Source organism: Solanum dulcamara, chromosome 8 (genome assembly GCF_947179165.1).
Source record: "Solanum dulcamara chromosome 8, daSolDulc1.2, whole genome shotgun sequence".
In the NCBI taxonomy this organism is placed as follows: Eukaryota; Viridiplantae; Streptophyta; class Magnoliopsida; order Solanales; family Solanaceae; genus Solanum; species Solanum dulcamara.
The window spans coordinates 61,924,129-61,948,112 of NC_077244.1; the positions used below are offsets into that span (position 1 = coordinate 61,924,129).

General features: G+C 36.5%; 1 protein-coding gene and 1 long non-coding RNA gene across 2 annotated transcripts; one reads left to right on the forward strand and one right to left on the reverse strand.

Moving 5' to 3' along the window:
• Positions 1 to 5,495: 5,495 nt before the first annotated feature.
• Positions 5,496 to 9,004, forward strand: LOC129900266 (receptor-like cytosolic serine/threonine-protein kinase RBK2). The gene is made up of 8 exons (XM_055975198.1): positions 5,496 to 5,896; positions 6,018 to 6,449; positions 6,705 to 6,956; positions 7,048 to 7,202; positions 7,595 to 7,674; positions 7,761 to 7,896; positions 8,019 to 8,168; positions 8,390 to 9,004. The coding sequence occupies exons 1-8, from the start codon at positions 5,845 to 5,847 to the stop codon at positions 8,585 to 8,587; spliced, it is 1,455 nt and encodes a 484-aa protein (XP_055831173.1). The 5' UTR covers positions 5,496 to 5,844; the 3' UTR covers positions 8,588 to 9,004.
• Positions 9,005 to 15,167: 6,163 nt separating this feature from the next.
• Positions 15,168 to 16,773, reverse strand: LOC129900650 (uncharacterized). The gene is made up of 2 exons (XR_008769659.1): positions 16,563 to 16,773; positions 15,168 to 15,468 (listed from the first exon to the last, which is right to left on the reverse strand). It is a non-coding gene; the product is annotated as an uncharacterized LOC129900650 (long non-coding RNA).
• Positions 16,774 to 23,984: the final 7,211 nt, after the last annotated feature.

Below are 23,984 nucleotides of genomic sequence, written 5' to 3' on the forward strand. Positions count from 1 at the left end.
CAACTCCAGCTCTTGGAGGCCCTTGCTCTTGTTTATTTGTTTGTTTGTGTGTTTATGCAGGTTACTGGAGCAGCAAATCCCAACAAGCTGTAGTTGCACATGCCCTGGTCCCTCTCCAACTCACTCTCCAACATCAACAAAACCCCAACAAAGTGCAGAAACTCAAGGCCCTAAATTCACAGCTCCAACAATTTCTGAAAATGCAGATTACTGGAGGCTTCAGAGTTCACCTTACAGCTGTGGGGAGGACAATCACAACACCTGGAGCCATTTTTCTCCTATGCAGAAACATCACACAACAACAACAAAGACTACCACCAAATTAATGCACTCAAAATGGTTTTGCAACTTGGAGGATGCAATTTACTTGGAGCCAACAACAAGCAACAACCAACAGCAGCAAAGTCAGATTAAGTCAACAACAACCAATCTGAAGTTGTTAGAGCACTACATGGCTATTCTCCAGCACCTCTTCAGCAGCAACATATCTCTAACAAGTTGCACCTTCTTCAGCATCAACAATTCCAACAAACTGGATCACAACTTACTTTCTTTTCAACATCTTCAGCATTCACAGAAGCTGCAACACTACAACCAGCTGCAACAATAAGCTGCAACACTACACACAGCAGTAGCACCTGCAACAGCATACAACATACAACAACAACAACAAAATGATTCAGCTGCAACACACAACAACAACAAACAACATAAGCTGCAACACTACCTGCAGCAGCAGCACACTACACACACCACCACCACCACTTGAAGCAGCTCCAAAATCAGAAGTCAGAAACAGTAGCAGCAGAGGAAATAGAGTCCAAAATTTGCTTTTACTGTTTTTCAGCTTGAACAATGCAAGTCAATATCATCCATAGCTAAAAAGAATTTAAAATGTGTCAATAATTAAACAAAGTAAAAAAATATAAAAATAAAATACCGAAACTGAAAAACATACCAAGTTCAAGTTTCATAAGGTCATTAAAATCTTCTTCAATATTTATGGGATAAGGCTCATTTCGACGCCAATCTTGAAGACAAATAACAGCTTGCACCAATTTCGGAGTCAAAGAACTCCTAAATGAATCAAGAATACGGCCTCCGGTGCTAAAGGCACATTCCGATGCCACACTAGAAATTAGAATTGCCAACACATCACGAGCCATCTCGGAAAGAATTTTATATCTAGGAGAATGAACTTTCCACCACGACAAGATATCAAAATTGTCGTCATCATCAGTCGGCTCTAGTTCTTCACTAAGATACCTTTCCAACTCCGACTTACTACCCAAACCTGTACCAACTAGTTTGTTCCTCTTCATTTGGATCCTATTTCTTACTTTTGTTGATTTCGTGCTAGTGTTAGAGATAGATGAATCCGATGTCTGACCCGATAAATCAGAGAGAGTAGATGGGCGTCGAGATACATTAGAGAATTTTGCTACATACTCTTCAAACATAGATTTCATGTAAGTCACCATTTCATCTTTTATTTCACTCCCCTTTTCATCTCCAAACATATCCTCAAGTGCGTCGCCAACATACTCAAATTTGTTACGAGGATCTAAGATAGAGGCAATAAAAAGCACTTTATTCATTTTTTCAGGAGCACCTCAATACTTGACAAACTTTTGTTTCATTTTTTCTCCCATTTTTGCCAAAGAAGGATCATTGTCTTCCATACACTCTCTTAAATGATTGTGAAGCTCAACTATATCTTCAAAGTGACCAGCAGAAGTGACGTAGAGTGAACCTGAAACCTTTTCAGTTAGATCATAAAATCTTTTAAGAAATATTACCATATTTCTCACCTTTTGCCAATCATCACTTTCAAGTACACCTGCAACGCTTCCATCTTCACAAACATGATTAGCAAGATAAGTTGACAATCCACCATCTTCGAGATCAAAGTAATCAAATGCACTCTCAAAATGTTGTGCGGCATCCAACATCAAGTAGGTCGAATTCTACCGGGTTGAAACATCTAAACATAATGACTTCTTACTGTCTATATTTTTTAGTTCACAACATTCCTCAAATTTTCTAATCCTTGCGGGAGATTGTCTAACATATTTCACCATTTGCCTAACACGTTTGATCGATGGACCAACTTCTTTCATGCCATCTTGCACAATAAGATTCAAAATGTGAGCCATACATCTCACGTGAAGATGGTTACCACATTTCATGTTAGATCCCCAATTAACCATTTGTTTGTGTAACTCTTTCACCATGACATCATTAGAAGAAGCATTATCTACAGTTATAGTGATTATTTTCTCCAATTTCCAATCAAGCAAACACTTACTAATACAACGGGCCATTTCGTCACCCTTATGACTAGTAACAACCTGAAAGTTTAAAATTCGTTTATGCAAAAGCCAATCACTATCAATAAAGTGTACTGTCAAACACATATAATTTATTCTTTGAATAGATGTCCATGTGTCTGTGGTTAGACAAACTCTCGGTGATGTTTCTTTCAAATACTTCATAAACTTTTGTCTCTCTTCACCAAAAACTTGATAACAATCCCTAGTCACTGTTCTACGGGAGGGAACTCGAAATAAAGGTTGGGTTTTTTTCATAAAATTCTTAAAACCTTCCTTTTCAACAAAACGAAAAGGAAGTTCATCAAGGATTAACATCTCAACTAAAGCCCTCCGAGATGCCTCTTGATCAAAAGTCCAAATTGCCCCATCACACATTTCACCTTCTAAGGAAAAGTTTAAATTTGATTGTTTGTACTTGGAATTGAAATTGTTAACCTTATTTGGATTTTTAGGACAAGTTTTCAAATGTTTATTCAGTCCACTTGTTCCATTTTTAGTTGAATCAGCTAAGAGAACTTTACCACAATACTTGCACTTAGCTTTATTAATTCCATCTTCTATGAGCTTCTCATAATGCGGCCAAGCAGCAGATCTTGATTCTATAGCTTTTCTCTTCACCGTCAATGCATGTTGTTGAACTTCCATTGTTGAATCAAGAGACTTGGTAAGAGCCAAAGGTGCGCTTCCAATGACATTGGTCGTTCGACTTGTTTCATCTTTCATCTAAACATTGAAGAGAATACAAATGTTATAAGACATAAATTAACAATCATTTTCATTTGAAAGAAAGGAAGCAAGAAACAAAGCAACAAAGAAGGAGACTTTGAGCTGATACAGTGAGTTACTAAGAGCTGGTCTTTGTGGTTAACCTAGCTGAAAAGTAACCTGATCCAAAAAACTAGCTGAAAAGTATAGAACATGAAAGAATAAATGGTTTATTATCAATTCTTTTCCAGTTTCTTCCTTTGAACCTTTTCACCACTTCAGTCAACAGATTGTCCTGTGAAAGGAATAAAGAAGTCAGAAATTTCTAGATCCAAAGAAATGAGCCTATGGAAATAGTAAAAATGAGCAAATGAAACTGGAATTTTGACTAACAAAATCTATCTTTATCCTTTCCTTTGCTCAATTATACATCCTAAGCATCCACATGCATCAGAAACCAAAAGGAAAAAGGACATGACAACTCATACAGATAGTTCTATAAGTACTTAACTATCAACGGAGACACACTCTCATCACGAGGTTATAAAAATCATCTCAGCACATACACAGAAAGCTTCGATAAAGAACTAATGCACTTGAAAAAAGGACAAAAACTTCGTAATCTATTTGAAATGGAATTTAGGGTACGCATATTATTTTGGGGTAAAATAGAGACAGAATGTGAAGGAAGACTGGAAGAGGAAGAGGAAGAGAAGAAGCAAAGAGAACTTACCTTCAAGTGAAGCGGTGAAGGTGAAAGCGGCGTGAAGCGGTGAAGGTGAAGGCGGCGTGAAGCGGTGAAGCTGATGGCGGCGTGACGGCGCGGTGAAGTTGAAGGGCTGAAGGCGACGTGAAGGCACAGTGAAGCTGAAGGGCTGAAGGCGGCGTGAAGGGCAGAAGCAGAACTTCAATAGTAGTGAAGTATTGAGAATTGAGATGAATACTGAATAGTGAATACTGAATAGTGAATACTGAATAGGTTAAGTGTTGTTACTTGTTAGTGTGTAATGTGTTAGTCTGTTAGGGACTTCACTTAGGGTATGTTGAAGACAATTGGGCTGGATTAAATTATAGGAATGGGCCTATAGCCCTTTATGTTTAAAAATTAAAAGGAATTTTTAGGAGCCCAACAGAAATAATTCGGTATTCGGTAAATCCCGAATACCGAACGGGATAATTAATAAATACCGAAACCGAAACCGAAATATCGAAATTTAATATTCCGGTACCGAATACCGGACTCAAGTACCGAATACCGAATACCGAAATACCGAAATAGCCGGTTCGGTTCGATAATTCGGTTTTCGGTATTTTATGCCCACCTCTAGATAGAACCCAAAAATTAAATTTTATGAATTTGGAATATATTGAATTCACTTATCATTTGAGTTGTTAAGTTCGAAATTTAATAATTTTTTTTATATATTTTGATATATTCTTGACACATATAAAGATTTGATCTAAATCCACTGTGTTCAATGTATCCCGTAACTTTTTCCGTCCTGGCGCCCCCGTATTTTTTTATTTTTTTTCAAAAAGCTTGTAAATAAGGATAATAATATGTATATAGTATACTACCTCCGTCCCATATTAGATGGACATTTTGCATTTTGTACAATAATTAAGAATTCATTAATAGATTGTTTAACTTTACTATTTTTCCCTTTGTTCATATTAATTAGCCTCTTGAAAAAAAAAGATTTTTGAATCTTTAAAATTTGTTTAAACTTCCAAAGCATATTAATTGTAGGGGTAAAATGAAAAAAATTTAATTAATTCTACTTGATTTAGTAAGTGATCAAGTAATATGAGACAAACAATTTTAATAAGATGTTCATCTAATATGGAACGGAGATGGAGGTATAGTATTATATTGTGAGGTCTAGTTGAGGAAAAAAATCACAGTTTTTTCCTAAATTTATTAGAATAGTTATTTTCATGCACGTAGGTTGGGGGACAAAAAGAAATCATGCACGTAAATATGGAGAAAACTCCGAATTTTGCTCATAGAGAGGAGGCAAGATTCGGGTAGACAGCATGACAACCACTATTTCCCTCTCATCTCCTTCAATTTTCTCTCTCTCTCTCTCATTCATTTTTCGTTTCTCGAGGCTCCCATCTCTTCTCCCCTGCTCAGGCCACCCAGGGTTCAGTTTTTGTTTGGCTAATTCATCGTCGTTTTCCCCCTAAGAACCCATGAAAACTACTCGTGAACCATTTGCTTCTCCTTGGTATCTTCTATTCTCATCGATTTTAATTTCCCTTGTTACGATTTTTGATGAGGAAATGTTGTAACGAATTTGTATTTTGTACAATTTACAGATAGGTTTGCTAACGTAATTGTTTTCTAATGCAAAGATATATACATCTGTGTCGTTGTGATGCAATAAAATATGCACACGAATGATGTATAATATGAATAGAAACTTGCTAATTGTTTTTCATTAGAAATGTTTTTTGCTGTATATATATGCCTGAACAACAATTGTATATCAAGGGACTGCTGTATTTACAACTTCGGATCAATCTTTGAGTAGTTTTATTAAGGGGGATACAGATAGATCAAATTCAAAAGCACATATCTGATAGAGAATAGTAGTTGAGATGATGAGTTGAGTACTGGCCTGAATTTGAATGAAAATGGACAAAGAAAAGAATGGAGGAAGAAACCATTAGCTTGATGTTTCAACAATCGCCTGATACAATGATTAAATGACTTGTCGAAATAACTGATAGTTCTAATTATGTTAACAGTGAGAATCCCTCCAATGTCGGTGAAGGAATTTCGGAAAGGGGGCTTTCGAAGATGGGGCAAAATAAGCTACTCTTTTGTGCTTCCATTTCTATCTCTGCTGAAGGTGAAATTGAATTTTTTCATCTTCTGGATGTTTTTTTGATCATATTACTCATCTTGATCCGTTGATTAGTTTGTGTGCGTGTGTATCTTTGTATATGTAACATGTCATCATGTTATGCTAGAATTGCTATGTCTCACTGTGGGTGAAGGAAAAATAGAAAAGGATTCAACTGAAGAACCTCTGGACAAGGTTCAATCACGAGATGACGTAGCTGAGGAGTCTATAAGAGATGCTCCCGAAGATGATGCAGAGTCTACAACTTCAAAGTCCAGCAGCACGTCAGATTCAGATGGAAAACTTCAATCCCAGTGGAAAGGATTCATTAAAAGACTAAAGATAAGTTCAGCCATGCATTTGCATACTTTCCATCCTAGCATACCTTCGCTGCCTTCTATTAAGATGCTACCAAAATGGAAAAGTAGGAGTACAGAACAGAGCATTCCAATGGCGTCTACTCCTAATCTAGATACTGATTTACGTCACTGCTTTCAAGCGCACTGGAAGAATTTCCTCCTCTCTGATCTTCAGAAAGCTACCGACAACTTTAGCCGTGGTATGAGTTTCTTTGTATCTCTACTCTTTCGTCTTAAGACGATTTAATTTTATTCAATTATCTGCAACTAAGGCTGTCAACTTGAAAGAAAATATCACTTTGAACTTCAGAGCAACTCAAGTTTTCAACTTTCAACTGCTTGTGCATGATTGGCTTATTTACATCTCCCAAATGTTTAGTTAGTACTTTTATTTGGCAAATTACTGATTAAAGAGCCTATTGTGGTGCTCATTATTTTTTATGTCTTTCTCAAAGAAAACTTGATCGGTGAGGGAGGTTCATCTGAAGTATATAAGGGACATCTTAAAGATGGCCAACTGGTGGCAGTTAAAAGGCTGATCAGGGGAACTCAAGAGGAGATGACAGCCGACTACTTATCTGAGCTCGGAATTCTGGTACATGTCAACCATCCCAACATTGCTGGTGTTATTGGATATGGAGTTGAAGGAGGGATGCACCTTGTCCTTCCTCTGTCCCCACATGGGAGCTTAGCGAATCTGCTTAATGGTCTGTCTATCATTATCTTCTTTTGAATTTATTTCTTCTGTAGATTCTTAACCGTTAATTAGTTTTCTAAATTATGCATTACTCTTTTCAGGTGAAAAGGGTAAGTTGTCTTGGTGCTATAGGTATAATATCTCTCTAGGCACTGCTGCTGGTCTTGGATATCTCCATGAGGGTTGCCGGAGGAGAATCATCCATAGAGATATCAAGACAGCTAATGTTTTGCTTACGGAAGATTTTGAAGCTCAGGTATCTCTTTGAACAAGTACTTGTGAAGTTATGTATTATGTTTTAGAGTTGCTTTGTTGTCTGGCATTTGAACACCTTTCAGCAATATTTGAATGCCATTTGTCAGAGTACCTTCATTCACTAATACCTAATCTCTTGATGGAACTTTTTTTGTTACTTGTCCCAAACATGAAGTTTTCTTCAAAGTGACAGAGCAAAAGAACATTTTAGTGCATTACCGATAAAATATAATGTTATTTGTTTTTTGTTTTATTTATTTGCTAATTAAGCTGCACTCTTCCAGTCAGTACATCCACAGTCCATGAACTTCTAATAAAACAAAATCTATAGGGGTTTTATTTTGCTCACATCAATTTGCGGCATTTTGATGTTCAACTTTTAGTTTTCTGCAGATATCTGATTTTGGACTTGCAAAATGGCTTCCTGATCAGTGGACTCACCTCACTGTATCTCAGTTCGAAGGCACATTCGGGTTTGTGGATCATAATCTCAACCGAGAAAAACTTGTATACAGTAATTACCTCCCACAATGATATATCATTTTAAATTCCATGACAGATACCTCCCTCCTGAGTTCTTCATGCATGGAGTTGTGGATGAAAAAACAGACGTGTACGCCTTTGGCGTTTTGTTGTTGGAGCTCATTTCTGGGCGTCCAGCTTTGGATGAATCTCGTAATAGTGTTGTGATGTGGGTATGCAATCATCTCAATTGTATGTACTGTAGTGATTAGGAAGAAGATGTAGTAGATTAAAATTGTCACCTCTTCTGGCAACGGATCATACTAAAACTTATTATGATAACCCTATGTTGCAGGCCAAACCAATGCTCCTTAGTAAGAATCACAGTGGGTTAGTTGATCCATCACTTGGGGATGCCTATGACTCAGAACAGATGAATCGGATGGTTACAGTTGCCTCTTTATGCATACAGCAAGCTTCAACAGATCGGCCTCAAATGAGCCAGGCATGTTATCTGAAATTTTATGGGGCACATAACCAGTATGAATCATAGTAACAGAACCTGGATAGTAGCCTTTCGATTCTCAGTCCAACTGTGCTTGGAAATGTTGAGCTAATTCCAAGAGAACTTGACACCTTATTCTATAACATTAACATACCATGGCACAAGAAAGGAGAAAATATATATGTAATTTTCACTAATTTGATGCATGTCATGATATGCAGGTTCACGAGATGCTAAAAGGTACCAGAAGCATTCTTGAGAGAAAGAAAACATTCCAACATACTAGTCGTCAAGAGGATATATCCCAAAAAGTGAATTTACTACTTGACTTGCACTCACCAAAGTGTAAAGATGATCCGAATTACCAGCAAAATCAGGCAGAGTTGGAGAAATATAATGTTAATCCCTTGTTACAATGAAGATCTCTTATGTGATCTGAACACTCTGGACAAACATCTCACTGCCATGGAGCTATCGGAATCCACAACACACAGGTCGGATTGTTAATGTTCTATTCTACTATAGCTGATTGAATCACCGCATCCAGGTGACAAATCAAAATGACAAGTGCCGGCAATCAAGTTTTGACGTTGAGTGAATAACGTACGTGTTGGACCGAACATTGTTCTGTTTGAGTGTATCCAGAAATTAAATAGTATGTTGCTGGATATTTGATCTTGTAATGAGTTGTGCATACAACTATCAACTTCAGAAGGTTAATGCATACTAGGTTGAACGTGTGCGTTTTGACATGGCTGGCTAAACACTACAGGCTCGTTTGATTACTGGATAAGGATTGAGTTATTCATGTATGAAATGCTGCATAAGTTTTAACATGTTTGGTAGCATTTTTGTGTAAGATATAAAATTTAACACACATAATACTATGTTTGGTTAGAAAATTAGAAAATCACATAACTAATAACATGTATAAGTTATGAGACAATCTATGTATTATTTTATGCGGGGTAGGAGATGGAATAAGTTATACATGAATAACCAATACCTGAATAAAAATATAAATGGACAATTTTACCCTTCACTCTCAATCAAATATAGCCCACTTCTTTTTAGAAAACATTTACACATTTTTTGGACCAAATTTCTATATCTTGAATATATAACAAAGAATTACACCATCAAGCTCAAAAAAAAATCCTAATACTAGAAACCCTAAAACCCCCAAATCCATGGAGTTCTTCCTTGCCTCTAGCTCATAAACAACATCCATAGCAGTAATCGTCTTTCTTTCAGACACAAATAGATTGAAAAAACTTTCAATGTTGCGTTCTTTCTTTGGAGTTAGAAGTTTTGAAACTTTAAATTTGGCTTATCTTTTTTTATTTTCTTCTTCTTCTCCTCCTCTTGTTTTTTCTTCTTGTTAATTTGTTGAGATACAAATGAAATTCTAGATCTACTCAATATTTTGTAGTTAAGCTGAAGTTTGAGTACATCCAAATTTGATGTGGGTTTTATTTGTTCAAAAATTATTCTTTTTAAAAAGGGGTTCATTAGTTTTAGTTCTTTAGCTTCTAAAACTGCAAGAAAAGAACATGTATTTGGATTATGACAAAATAGTTTTAGTATTCTAGTTATTGAAGCCAAACAAAAATACGACACTTGACCCTTTTTTTAATATTACTTTTTCTTTTTTATAAAATTGAACATTCTTGTTTGAAACCATCTACTACCTTCCTACTACACATACTTAAAATAAATAGTTAACATGATTGATGCTTATTTTTTTGGGATACAATTTGATAACGATGTTGCAATTTTTAAATGTAAAATAGGTGTCTATGGATCCTCAGCAATTGTGTGATGTTGAATACTTTATCATCCTTGAGGAGATTGTGGTACATTCGTATATTGTCCTTATTTGCTTTTTTATGACTATTTACTGCATGTTATTAAGAAAATAATCTAGAAATAGACGGGTCATTCGATATTGTATGAGTTCTAGAATTTTTAAAATCTTGTCTCATTTGAATGTTCTCATTCGTGACAATGATATTATATGTATTGACAAGCTTAGGATGGACAGAAATGTATTTCACATCTAACCTCCTCAGCCAAGAATATTGGAGGGTTGACTGACAATAAAAATATGTCGAGTACTGAAAAGTTAGCAATGTTCTTAAATATTTTAGCTCATCAAGAAAAGAACAAAACTGTCAAAGTTGATTATATTAGATCGGGGTGGAGTGTAATTCAAGCCTTTAATGAATGTCTAAGAGCTATTCTTAAACTAACTCCAGTGTTACTTGTTAAACTTAATTCGGTGCTTGAAGATGATACTAATGATCGATGAAAATTGTTTAAGGCAGGTAAATTTCCATCTAACATTTGATTTACTACAAAAAAATACTTGAAATATTATGATGATAGTATTTTTATTTTTGATTGTCCTTTAGTATTTAGAGTTGAATTTATCTTATAGGGTTGTCTTGGTGCATTGGATTGGATGGTACTTATATTTCCATTAGAGTTGAAGCAATATATAAGTCAAGGTACAAAATACGAAAAAAAGATATAACAACTAATGTCTTGGGGGTTTGTGATAGAAATCTCAACTTCATTTATGTATTACCTGGTTGGGAGGGATCAGTCGCTGATGGTCGCATATTGCGAGATGCTGTTGTATGAAGAAATAGGTTAAAAGTACCCTAGGGTATACTAAAAACAAACACTTATCTATTTTAAGAACTTTCAAAAATAGAATAATAATTTAAAGTAATTATATTATTGTTTACATTTTTAGGCAATTACTATCTATGCGATGGAGGATATACAAATGAAAATGATTTTCTGTCTCCCTACCGAGGATATAGATACTGGCTAAAGGATTGGCAGGGTGACAATCCATCACCTCGATGTCAAGAAGAGCTCTTTAATATGAAGCATGCTAAGACGTGCAATGTTATTGAAAGAGCATTTAGTCTATTAAAAGGACGTTGGAGAATTCTTAGAAGTCCTTCGTGGTACTCGATTAAGGTTCATAATAGAATTATTAGTGCATGTTGTTTGATACACAATTTCATTCGAAGAGAGATGAAAGTTGACCCCTTAAATGTGAAAATGGAATTCCACATGGAGAATCAACATGGACATAAAAATATTAACACAGTTGAAGCATCTGATGAGTGGACCACTTGGAGGGATGAACTAGCTCAGTCTATGTGGAATGAAAGATATGGAAATCAATCTTTATAATTTTAAACTATGTGGTTACTTTTGCTCTGTTCATGCACTTTTATTTTTGATTTTAATTCACTGTAAAATGTAATAGCTTTAATTATTTTGTGAAAACTAATGGTCTCTTTTTGTATGTCTCACGTTGTTGTTTGTAGAGACAAATGGTGAATCTCAATGTATATCTATTTATTTTTGAATATATAAGTAGTGAATTTGTGTATATATATCACATTTTGTTTTCCAGAACAATCTAGTTGTATTACAGTTTTCTTAGTTATAATTAAAATATTTTACTAGTAAGTTGTAGGTTAGTATTAATTGTGATTTTATTTATAATTTTATAGATTGAAATGGCTTGTCCCACAGCTGCAACATCTAACATGTTCAAAAAGAGGGCAAGAAAATCAACACCTTCGTCTCGAAGGAATTGGACTCCAGAAGGAGAACTCACTCTTGTAGATGGATTAAAAGAATTGTGTGTTAATGGTTGGAAAGGAGATAATGGAACCTTTAGGCATGGATATTTAATGAAATTGAAACACTACATGAATGTTTGTCATCCTAATTGTGAATTGAAATCTCTACCTCATGTTGATTCTAAAATAAGATCATGAAAAAAAAGTTATGCAATGATATCGTTACTAAAGAGTCGAAGTGGTTTAGGATTCCAATATAGTGATGGAAGTATCTTAGTTGACGATCCAAAATCTTGGGATGATTTGATAAAGGTGATTTATATTTATTTCAAATCATTAGTGAATTGCTACTTATATTTTCTCCTAGTGAATATGATCTTTATCTTTGGAATATTGTAAGTTACTTCGTACTTGTTTCTTGTTTTCTTAGGTTGATCCAAATGCCAAGTCAATGAATTTTAAAAAATGACCATTGTTTACTGATTGGGAAGAGGTATTTGGCAAGGATAGAGCTACTGGATAGTTTGCTGAGGGGGCAGAAGATGTTGTTGAAGAAATAGAAAGAACTGAAGGTGAAGAAATTGTTAAAGACACGTCTTTGAAATTTTCTATTGTTGTTGTCGACATAGATGATGCTTCAGGCACAAGAAAAAATCAAGCTTCCCAAGAGGAACCTAATATATCATCTGGAGCAACACAAAGTCCATTTACTGCTCAAGATGAACCTAATGTATCAACTGGAGCAGCACAACGTTCATTCACAACTCAAAATGATGAAACCCAATAATCTAAGAAATAAGGTAATAATTTTAAAGCATCGCCTTCTAAAGTCAACGACAATGGTAGAAGCAAAAAAAAACTAAGGATGAGAATAAGACTATTCTTAAAAGTTTAATGGAGGTGATGAAGCAATTTACTGAAAGTCATGATAAGAGGATGACTGCTTTAATAGACAAGCTAGGAGAGCGTGATCTATCTGATATTCGTGGTAAGATATTTTCTATTATTGGATTCCCTGCATTTGAAATATACAACTCGGATGAACGAGTTAAGGCAGCAATGAAAATTACTCAAGATATAAAGAGGATAGAGTTCTTTTTAAGCATCAGTGAACTTGAACGCCATAGTATGATGTGGATGATTATTAATGATAATCTTTAAAACTTTGAATGGTTTTTGTGTAGCTATTTTATAAGGTCTAACCATAATGAGATTTTTTGTTACCTAGTAGAAGTCCACAAATGTAGTGGCCTAAAAGTAGGTTGTTTTTGAATAACAAATAGATGATTAGGTTCAATATTAGTGTTTTTGTAAGCAGCCAACTCAAATGTTCTTCAGATTGCTCGAAACGCTAACCCTTACGGTAAGTTCATCATCTTCTCCGAGGTGTTTTTCATTCCTTCTTTTTTGAGAATGCATTCAACTTTTCTTTTCTCGCAGATTATTCAACAGTTGGAGTAATCAGAAAGGTGCAGTCTGAAATACGGAGTACTCGAATGCTATTATTTTAACTGATTGTATGTCGTTGGGGCTGATATTCAAATTTTGAAGCTTGGTGATTTACTCATGGAAGGATAATCTTACAAAAATAGGAAACTTCTTTTGAAAAAAATGAATTATGTAAGTTTCTTTCACTTTAAATTTAGATGGACTTAGTTTGTATTTTATGTCTCTGTTCTCTAACAGACTTGTAATGGGGATGATTTTTCTCAAGTTTTCATTAGTTTGAATGGTTTAGGTGTTTCTGTTCCCTTCTAATTTAATTGTAACAATAATTCAAGCTACTGCTCATGTTGAATCCCAAATTGTTATCCAGTCATTTATTGTTTGAATCATCTTTAACCAGATTGAAATCATTTCATCTATTTCATAAAGCACACCTTATGAATTATGAGAACAGATAATAACAATTCTTGGCTTTTCATTCATGAATTCTCCCCTACTGTCATTGAAATATATTTTAAAATAGCACCAACAAGATAGAGCCGATATGATTTCTTCTAAATTGAAATGCTTCAAAAATTAGAAACGGATAAGAGAAGAATAAATGTCCCCCGGATAGTACTACTGATCATCCTTAATGGCCAAAGCAATCTGGTAGCAAGTTTCAAATCTTGAAGAACGTTTACTAAAAATATTGACTCTGCTCAAATGAGAATTCTGTCAGCGTAGTTATCTCCGGAAGGTCCTTTTTATTCTAATAGCATAGTTGGTTTGGATTTTGAGGCTTTCATTTTGAGTTTGTGCCGTTAGGCGTTTTAACTTTGATATTTTGGTCAAAGTTTGACATCGGCCAACATTTTTGATAAACGTGCTCGGATGAAAAAAATTTCAGTGCGGTTAGCTCCGGAAGATCCTTTTTATTCTAGTAGGATGGTTAGTTTGAATTTTGAGGCTTTCATTTCAGTATGTGTAAAGGCTTCGGAACCTTTACACATGTATATTTAATGGAACTGGAACAACACATGAATGTTTTTCATCCTAATTGCGGATTGCAATCTCTACCACATATTTGTTCTAAAATAAGAGAGTGAAAAAGGCGTTATATGGCCATATCGTTGGTAAAGAGTCGAAGTGGTTTAGGATTTCGATATAGAAATGGATCCATCTTAGTTAACGATCCAAAAGCTTGGAATGACTTGATAAAGGTGATTTATAATTTTTAAATTATTAGCAAACTAAAGCTAGTTACTCATATTTTCTCTTAGTGAATATGACCTCTGTCTTTGGAATATTGTCAGTTTGTTTACATACTTGTTTACTTTTTCTTAGGTTGATCCAAATGCCAAGTCAATGAACTTTAATAAATGGCCATTATTTGCTGATTGGGAAGAGATCTTTGCCAATCATAGAGCTAACAGACACTTTGCCGAGGGGCCAGAAGATGTTGTTGAAGAAATAGAAAGAATTAAAGCTCAAGAAGTTGCTAATGACATGTCTTTGGAATTTCCTATTATTGTTGTCGATGAAGATGATGCTCCAGCTGAAGGAAAAGATCAAATTGCTCAAGAGGAACCTAGTGTATCAACTGAAGCAACAAAAAGTTCATGGAGTGCTTTTTAAGCATCAATGAACTTGATCGTTACACTATGGTATGAATGATTATCAATGACAACTTTAAACCTTTGAATGATTTTTGGTGTAGCTACTTTGTAAGGTTTAACCGTGGCCCAGTTCACTTTTATTTAGTCTATGTTCTATGTGCCAGTTTATGTAATTTAACAATGAATTATGTAAGTTTCATTCACGTTAAATGAAGATGGGTGAAGTTTGATTCCTTGTGTCACGACCCAACCCCGTAGGCCGCGACTGGTGCCCGAGTTGGGCACCCAAACGTACCCTTATCCCAAATTAGTTTATTTTTTTTCCGAATAAACTAATGTAGTGATTAGTAGAAATTGCTAAATATATCATAAAAGTAGATATACGCACGAGAGTTGAAAGGTTGTCACAAAACACACAAAAATCCAAACCATATATACAAAACCCACAACATAACTCTGTCTACAGACCTCTACAGATGATAGCATAGTCATATGACGGGACAGGGCCCCGTCGTACCCCTGACCAAAATATCCAAATATACAGAGATAAAGTCAGTACCAAAATACAAGCTCCGAACAAGGGAGCACTGTCAACGACGCAACAAATATCCTAAACAGGTGGATCAGCAAATCGAACTTCGGTACCTGCGGGCATGTAATGCAGCCCCCCCCCCCCCCCGAAGAAAGGGGGTCAGTACGAAAAATGTACCGAATATGTAAAGCATGAACTGTAATAAATAAAATCATAATCTAAATAGTATGTGCAGAAAACAAAATAAATGTTCATAATTTCAAAATACTTATCAAAATCTCAAACCATATATGCACAGACATATGCCATATCCGACCCCATTATGGACTCGGTGAACAAAGTGTGGTTGCCCTCCCATCATCGGCACCACGGCACAGCATAACACCAGAGTAGGGAATATTTCCGTAACAAATCATATCATATCAGATGGACATATCAAATCATATCATATCACAAACATATATGTACATGGCACAGCATAACTCCGTGGCATAACATTTACCACCCTATGTACATGTCATACCTGCCCCCTCACGTCGGGACACGGCGAACAATGCAGAGAAATACGCACGAAAACATATCCTGGGCCAGGCTCAGTGAAAGAATGGTTACAGTATGCACGAATAGAGTAGTGAGAAACTAAATGCAATTTAAATTACAAAATATTTATACAGACTCGATGACATAATTTCGATAACAAATCATAAAAAGAAACTTGAATAATAATAATAGTACAAGTACTTCCAATATCACAATAGTCTATGTAAAAATAGTACTTTCCAAATCATCTCTGTACTTCTAAATATATTATGGAAATTAACGGAATAATTATTCATATAATATTAGGAAGCATAGCAAAGAATTTCTTTCAAATTCTACCTACCGTAATTCAAACGGAATAACGAAGAAAAATTCGGAATAGTGGGGCCCACCTCGGTCAAATGAGGTGGCGTATACAAATCACGTGCGTTAGACTTCATAACATTATTTAGAAGAGTTTCAAGGTATTCGGAATTCATTTGTGCAAAATCTAGAAGTTTAGACAATTTTTCCAAAACTATTCATAATTACCTAATTCAATTCTATTGAATAGAAAAGGGAAATTTTCGAGCGTCGATTTCAAAGAGTAGAGTGATCCCCGAGGTTCGTATTCACTCCTATTACATCTAGGACATGCCAAGAGAAGAAAATGTAAAACTTTACATACCTTTTTGGCCTTTTACGGTTGTCCAAGTTCAATTCCCGTTTCCTCCAAAATCTACAATTGGTCACATTTACCAATTACTATTCATAAGACTTTAAGAATTCAATTTTTCCAATACTTGTCTACAAAAATTTCGGCAGCATCTCCCCTATATATATGACAACCCCGAGATTACAACTCGGCCACAATATCAACAACCAAGCCAACAACAACACCAATTCCATCGATAATCAATTTAACACACCATAACATAAATTGGTGTAATTTTCCAATTAGTGAAACAACTTTCAACCAAACTTTGCATTTCCAAATAAATATGAATATCCCATATCCATAATTAATTTTAACTCATTCCAACATAAGTGAAAAATATTCCAAGTAAGCTATCCAATTTTTTATCAATTCCATATTTCACTCAAAAATTCCATAAATACAACAAAAATATTATAATTCATTTTCTTTCTTCAACTTCATAATCAAATTCATTTCCTTCTTTCAACTTCATAATCAACAACAACAATCCATACTTTTAATAACTTACCTCCATATTCTTATAATATCATACTAAAATTACATAATTCCTACAACCCATTTTAATACCAACTTACACCATATAAACTTTATTTATATCCCAAAAATCATAACAACAACTAACAAATTATACAAACTTAATTTTTTTCCATTTCATCACCTAACCCATATTTCCAACTTCAATAAATTCATTCAACTTCCAATTCCAACATAAAATTTTTACCATAACTACTACTCCATAACTACTGCTAAAATACTACACAAAAATTTAATTCATCTTGCCTCCAAAATCTTCATATACATGGATTTATACATATGTAAAACCTACCATGCAAACTTCCATATTTCCATAAATTCTACACATCTCTACACATCCCAAAAAGAGGACTTTGATGAATGGATCCAAGATGGTGATGTCCTTTACCCTGGCAAGGTATTGGATGGATGTGGCAACGACATCGCTTCGTTGTATCATCGCTAGCTCATAAGTGATGGTTGTCGGTTAGAGAAACTCCCAACTGAGTAAGCATTGCTTATTACTATTATTTTTATTATTATATTTTAAACTTGCATTACATATTCATGTTGAGATGATGTTGAGTTCTGAGCTGAGTTTTCTTGAGAGGAGTTTCTTGATATCTGTCCTTACCTTCCTGCCATTTTACATACTCGTACATTCCACGTACTGACGTCATTCGACCTGCATCGTTTTATGATGCAGATACAGGTGTTAGAGATCCTCAACAGGCGCATCGTTGAAGATCATTTCTTTTCAGCTATTTGGTGAGTCCTTCTTGTATTCGAAGGAACTCCTTATCCTTTTATTATTGTTGAGTGTGATGTTTCTTTTGAGGTAGCCATGGACATGTCATTGGCACCATCTAAGAGTATTAGAGGCTTCATAGACAGAGTCTGATGATGTAATCGGAGTAGTTCTCCTTAGAAACTACTTCTTCTAAGAATTATATATTTTTCCTTTGATTATGACAATCCCACATTAGTATTATTACGTCTTCCGCTGATGAACAAATGAGTAATGAGATCAAGTGGTTCTCTCGGAAGCCAGAGATGGTTTCTGAGTGCCGGCCACGCCTAGGGTACCCTCTCAGGGCGTGACAAACTTGGTATCAGAGCACAGAGTTCAAGAGTCCTAGGGTGTCTATGAAGCCGTGTCTAGTAGAGTCTTGTTTATAGGTGTGTCGTGCACCACACTTATAATCAGGAAGCTATAGGACATTAGGAATTATTTCACTTCTTTCATAATCTGAGTTCGTGCGATAGAGTTTAACTCTATAAAATCTTTCTTTCTAATTCGTGCGTTTACACGTTTCAGACATGCCTCCTAAACGTTCAACTAGTCAGAGAAACGCTGCCAGCACTGAGGTTCCACAGTCAGTGATGCCTCCACAGAGAACTAGGGCCGACCTGCAAGGTCTACTGAGGTACCCCAAGTACCTACTGTTCAGACCACTCCTACTTCTGAGGAAGATTTTCGAGGAGCGATTGCTATGCTCACCCAGTTGGTGGCTGCTCGAAATAGTAGCCAAAGTTCACCAACTCCTAGCTCTAGTTATCAAGAGCCGTCTGCTGCCACGAGGATCAGAGATTTTCTGAGAATGAATCCACCGGTCTTCACGGGTTCTAACGTTGATGAAGACCCCCAAAATTTCATTGATGAGATGTGGAAGATACTAAAAGCGATGCATGCTACAGAGATTGAGGGTGTTGAGTTGGTGTCTTATCAACTCAAGGATGTCGCAAATGTATGGTATAACCAGTGGGAAGAAAGTAGAGGTGAAGATGCAGAGCCTGCTCTTTGGGATGAGTTTGAAAGAGCATTTCTTGATAACTTTTTTCCCCAAGAGCTACGTGAAGCAAAAATTGAGGAGTTTGTGAACCTCAAGCAAGAGAGTATGACTGTGAAAGAGTATAGTTTGAAGTTTATTCAATTGTCCAAATATGCCCCAGAAATGATTCCCCATATGAGGTCTAAGATGAGGAAGTTTGTCTCTGGCCTAGGCAAACATGTAAAGAAAGAATGTAAGGCAATGCTAATGATTTCTGACATGGATTTTTCTAGATTGATGGTGTATGCTCAGCAGGTTGAGGATGATAAGAAAAAGGACCGAGAAGAACACCTAAGCAAGAAGGCTAAGTCTGCTGGGCATGAGAATGAGCAGAAGCAAGGGAAGGGTAACAAGTCTTTCTTTCAGAAAAGGTCTTACAATTATGCACCTTCCCCAACAAATACTTTTACACCTAATACCAGGTATGATCAAAGATCTCTAAGTCACCAAAACTTCCGATCTCAAGGTTCTCAGTCCCAATTAAGTATGGCTCAAGGTTCTAGAGGGAAACCACCATGTGCTAAATGTGGAAGGCTCCATTTGGGAGAGTGTCGTGTGGGCACCAATGCTTGCTACGGATGTGGAAAGATAGGTCACTTCCAGAATGAGTGTCCTTCAAAAAGGCAGGGAGATGGAAGTAGTAGAGCTCAGTTTTCTTCTGCAGCTCCACAGAATAGAGGTAATCATAGAGGTGCAGCTTCAAGTGCAGGTGGGGGAACCAACCGCCTGTATGCTATGGGTAGTCGCCAAGACCAAGAAAACGCACCCGATGTTGTTACTGGTATGCTTCGAGTCCTTTCTTTTGATGTGTATGCATTACTTGATCCAGGTGCTACATTATCTTTTGTGACTCCTTACTTGGCTAGTAAATTTGAGATCCTTCCTGAGTGTCTTCTTGAGCCTTTCAGTGTGTCTATTCCTGTTGGTGATTCTATCTTAGCTGAGAGGGTCTATAGAAATTGTACTGTGTCAATCTATCATAGGGATACCATGGCTGACTTAGTTGAGTTGGACATGGTTGATTTTGATGTGATTCTTGGTATGGACTGGCTTTATTCTTGTTATGCTTCGGTTGATTGTAGGACCCGAATTGTCAAGTTTCAATTTCCAAACGAGCCTATCTTAGAGTGGAAGGGGAATTCTGTAGTGCCTAGGGGTAAATTTATTTCCTACCTTAAGGCCAGAAAATTAATCTCTAAGGGATGTATATATCATATAGTTCGAGTCAAAAATATTAATGATCAGACTCCATCTCTTGAGTCAGTTCCCATTGTGAATGAGTTTCCTGAAGTCTTTCCTGAGGATCTACCCGGAATTCCTCCTGATAGAGAGATAAACTTTGGTATTGATATCCTTCCTGATACACAACCTATCTCTATTCCTCCTTATAGGATGGCTCCTGCTGAGTTGAAAGAGTTGAAAGAACAACTGAAAGACCTCCTAGATAAGGGGTTTATTAGGCCAAGTGTCTCACCCTGGGGCGCTTCTGTCCTATTCGTGCGAAAGAAAGATGGGTCCCTTAGAATGTGCATTGATTACCGACAACTAAACAAGGTCATCATTAAAAACAAGTACCCTCTCCCCAGAATAGATGATTTATTTGACCAACTTCAGGGTGCCACATGTTTCTCTAAGATAGACCTCAGATCAGGCTATCACCAGTTGAAAGTGAGAGAATGTGATATCCCGAAGACGGCTTTTCGAACCCGCTATGGTCATTTTGAGTTTCTTGTTATGTCCTTTGGATTGACAAATGCTCCAGCAGCTTTTATGGACCTCATGAACCGAGTATTCAAGCCATACCTAGATACGTTTGTAATTGTCTTCATCGATGATATTTTGGTCTACTCTAGAAGTAAGAGTGAGCATGCTAATCACCTTAGGATTGTCCTTCAAACTTTTAAGGAGAAGGAGTTGTATGCTAAGTTTTCAAAGTGTGAGTTTTGGCTTGAGTCTGTAGCATTCCTAGGTCATATTATATCTGGGGATGGAATCCAAGTTGATACTCAAAAGATTGAGGCAGTTAAGAACTGGCCCCGACCCACCTCTCCAACCGACATAAGGAGTTTCTTAGGTTTGGCTGGTTACTACAGGAGGTTTGTTGAGGGATTTTCATCCATATCCTCACCATTGACTAAGCTGACTCAGAAGAAGGCTAAGTTTCAATGGTCTGATGCTTGTGAGAAAAGTTTTCAAGAGTTGAAAGCTAGATTGACTACTGCTCCAGTACTATCCCTACCCGAAGGAATGGATGGTTTTGTAATCTATTGTGATGCTTCAAGAGTTGGGTTGGGATGTGTATTGATGCAGAAAGGTAAGGTCATTGCCTATGCCTCCAGGCAGCTTAAGACTCATGAGAGGAACTACCCCACTTATGACCTTGAGTTGGCAGCTGTGGTATTTGCTCTTAAGATTTGGCGTCACTATCTTTATGGTGTACATGTGGATGTGTTCACAGACCATAAGAGCTTACAGTATGTATTCAGCCAGAAGGAGCTGAATTTGAGGCAAAGGAGATGGCTAGAGTTGCTCAAGGATTATGACATGAGCATTCTCTACCACCCAGGAAAAGCAAATGTAGTTGCTGATGCTCTTAGCAGGTTATCTATGGGGAGTACAACCCATGTGGAAGAGGAAAAGAAGGAGTTGGCAAAGGAAGTGCATAGACTTGCGCGTTTAGGAGTTCAACTTATTGACTCCAATGAGGGTGGTACAATAGTACGAAATGGAGCTGAATCATCTCTAGTTGCAGAGGTGAAAGAAAAGCAAGATCAGGATCCCATTCTTCTTCAACTGAAGGATGAGGTTCACAAGCAGAAGGTAATGGCTTTTACCAAAGGGGGAGATGGAGTGTTGAGATATCAAGAAAGATTATGTGTTCCAAATGTTGATGGTGTTAGGGAGAGAATCATGAAAGAAGCCCATAATTCTAAGTATTCCATCCATCCAGGTTCAACAAAGATGTATCATGACTTGAGAGAAGTATACTGGTGGAGTGGAATGAAGAGAGATATAGCAGAGTTTGTGTCCAAGTGCCCAAATTGCCAACAAGTTAAAGTTGAGCACCAAAGGCCTTGTGGAGTGGCTCAGAATATAGAGATACCAGAATGGAAGTGGGAAATGATCAATATGGACTTCATTACCGGTTTACCACGAACCCGCAAACAACATGATTCTATTTGGGTGATTGTGGATAGGATGACTAAATCGGCCCATTTCTTGCCGGTTAAGACTACGAACACTGCAGAGGATTATGCCAAACTATATCTTAGAGAGATTGTTAGACTGCATGGAGTTCCTTTGTCTATCATCTCTGATAGGGGAGATCAATTTACTGCTCAGTTTTGGAAGTCATTTCAGAAGGGCTTGGGTTCAAGAGTGAACCTTAGTACTGCTTTTCATCCGCAAACAGATGGCCAGGCAGAGCGTACGATACAGACTTTGGAGGATATGTTAAGAGCCTGTGTCATTGACTTCAAAGGTAATTGGGATGATCATTTACCTCTTATTGAGTTTGCATACAATAATAGTTTCCATTCGAGTATTCAAATGGCTCCTTATGAAGCTCTGTATGGAAGGAGATGTAGATCACCAATTGGTTGGTTTGAAGTTGGTGAAGCTGAGTTGATTGGACCAGACTTGGTTCACCAAGCTATGGAGAAGGTGAAAACCATACAAGAGAGGTTGAGGACTGCTCAAAGTCACCAAAAATCCTACACTGATGTTAGAAGAAGAGATTTAGAGTTCGAAGTGTACGATTGGGTATACTTGAAAGTTTCACCCATGAAGGGTGTGATGAGATTTGGAAAGAAAGGGAAGCTTAGTCCCCGCTACATTGGTCCTTATCAGATTATGAGGAGGGTAGGTAACGTAGCCTATGAATTGGAGTTGCCTCCAGAATTAGCTGTTATTCATCCCGTGTTTCACATCTCTATGCTTAAGAAGTGTTTGGGAGATCCTTCACTTGTTGTCCCAGCTGAGAGCATTGGGGTGAAAGAGAGTTTGAGTTATGAAGAGATTCCAGTTCAAATTCTTGATCGTCAGGTTCGCAAATTAAGAACTAAGGAAGTGGCATCTGTCAAAGTCCTATGGCGAAATCAATTTGTTGAACAGGCTACATGGGAAGCTGAAGAAGATATGAAGGCTAACTATCCTCATCTATTTATGCCTTCTGATGACGATATTCAAGGTAATATTCCTTACTTCTACCTTTGAGTCGATGTTTATTCTTGAGTTTGAGTCATTAACCATTTGAGTATCGGAGTTGATGTATTGATGATATTCATTCTTTATGTCTCCTATTTTCATCTTCATTTGAGGACGAATGATCCCAAGGGGGAGATATTGTAACAACCCCTAAAATGTTGTATGTCGGTATTTCAATTCTCGACAAAAATAATACAGCCTTTGTATTTTGGGCATAACTTTTCATAGGTTGGTCCAAATTAGGTGATTCAAATTTCTGGGTAATCACAACATCCTTACCTACAACTTTCATGAAGAACATAACTTCAAATTCGGAGTATAAGTAGGTCAAATAAATTAATCTTTGCAAGATATAGTGCTGTGACGGAATTGAGTGTTGATAGAAGAAAATTCATATCTCACTGTAGGTTGCTCCAAATTGGTTGATTCTTGAACGATATGAAACTAGACTTCCATATCTACAATTCTTATGAAGAAACCAAATCCTAATAAGGAATTTATCTTATTCAAACGTAGCTTCGAAAATGAGTATTCTGTTAAAAAGAACTCATCTTACCTACCATGGAAACATCTAGATGCATTTGACATCATGCATGACATAAATTGTCCTCCATTTAACATCATCCATGACATCAATATATTCCATTAAATTTTCAGATTTTTCTTTATAATTATTTTATTTATTGTTAGGTCCCTCTTTCCCACCTATAAATACCCACCTTATTTCCTCATTTTATTCATCAAGCTTTCCTAAGCATTTCTTCTCTCTGTATACTTCTTCTCAAATATAGTTTTAGTTTTAGTAGTATAAAAATACTACTCCGGTTATTCTTATACTCCG

What these genes read in the sequence shown, in the direction of transcription:
- LOC129900266 (XM_055975198.1), top strand. Translation starts at nt 5,845, where the DNA reads ATGGGGCAAAATAAGCTACTCTTTTGTGCTTCCATTTCTATCTCTGCT. An exon ending in CTTAGCGAATCTGCTTAATG is followed by an intron (nt 6,957 to 7,047) that starts GTCTGTCTATCA and finishes TACTCTTTTCAG; the next exon opens with GTGAAAAGGGTAAGTTGTCT. An exon ending in GTAATAGTGTTGTGATGTGG is followed by an intron (nt 7,897 to 8,018) that starts GTATGCAATCAT and finishes CCTATGTTGCAG; the next exon opens with GCCAAACCAATGCTCCTTAG.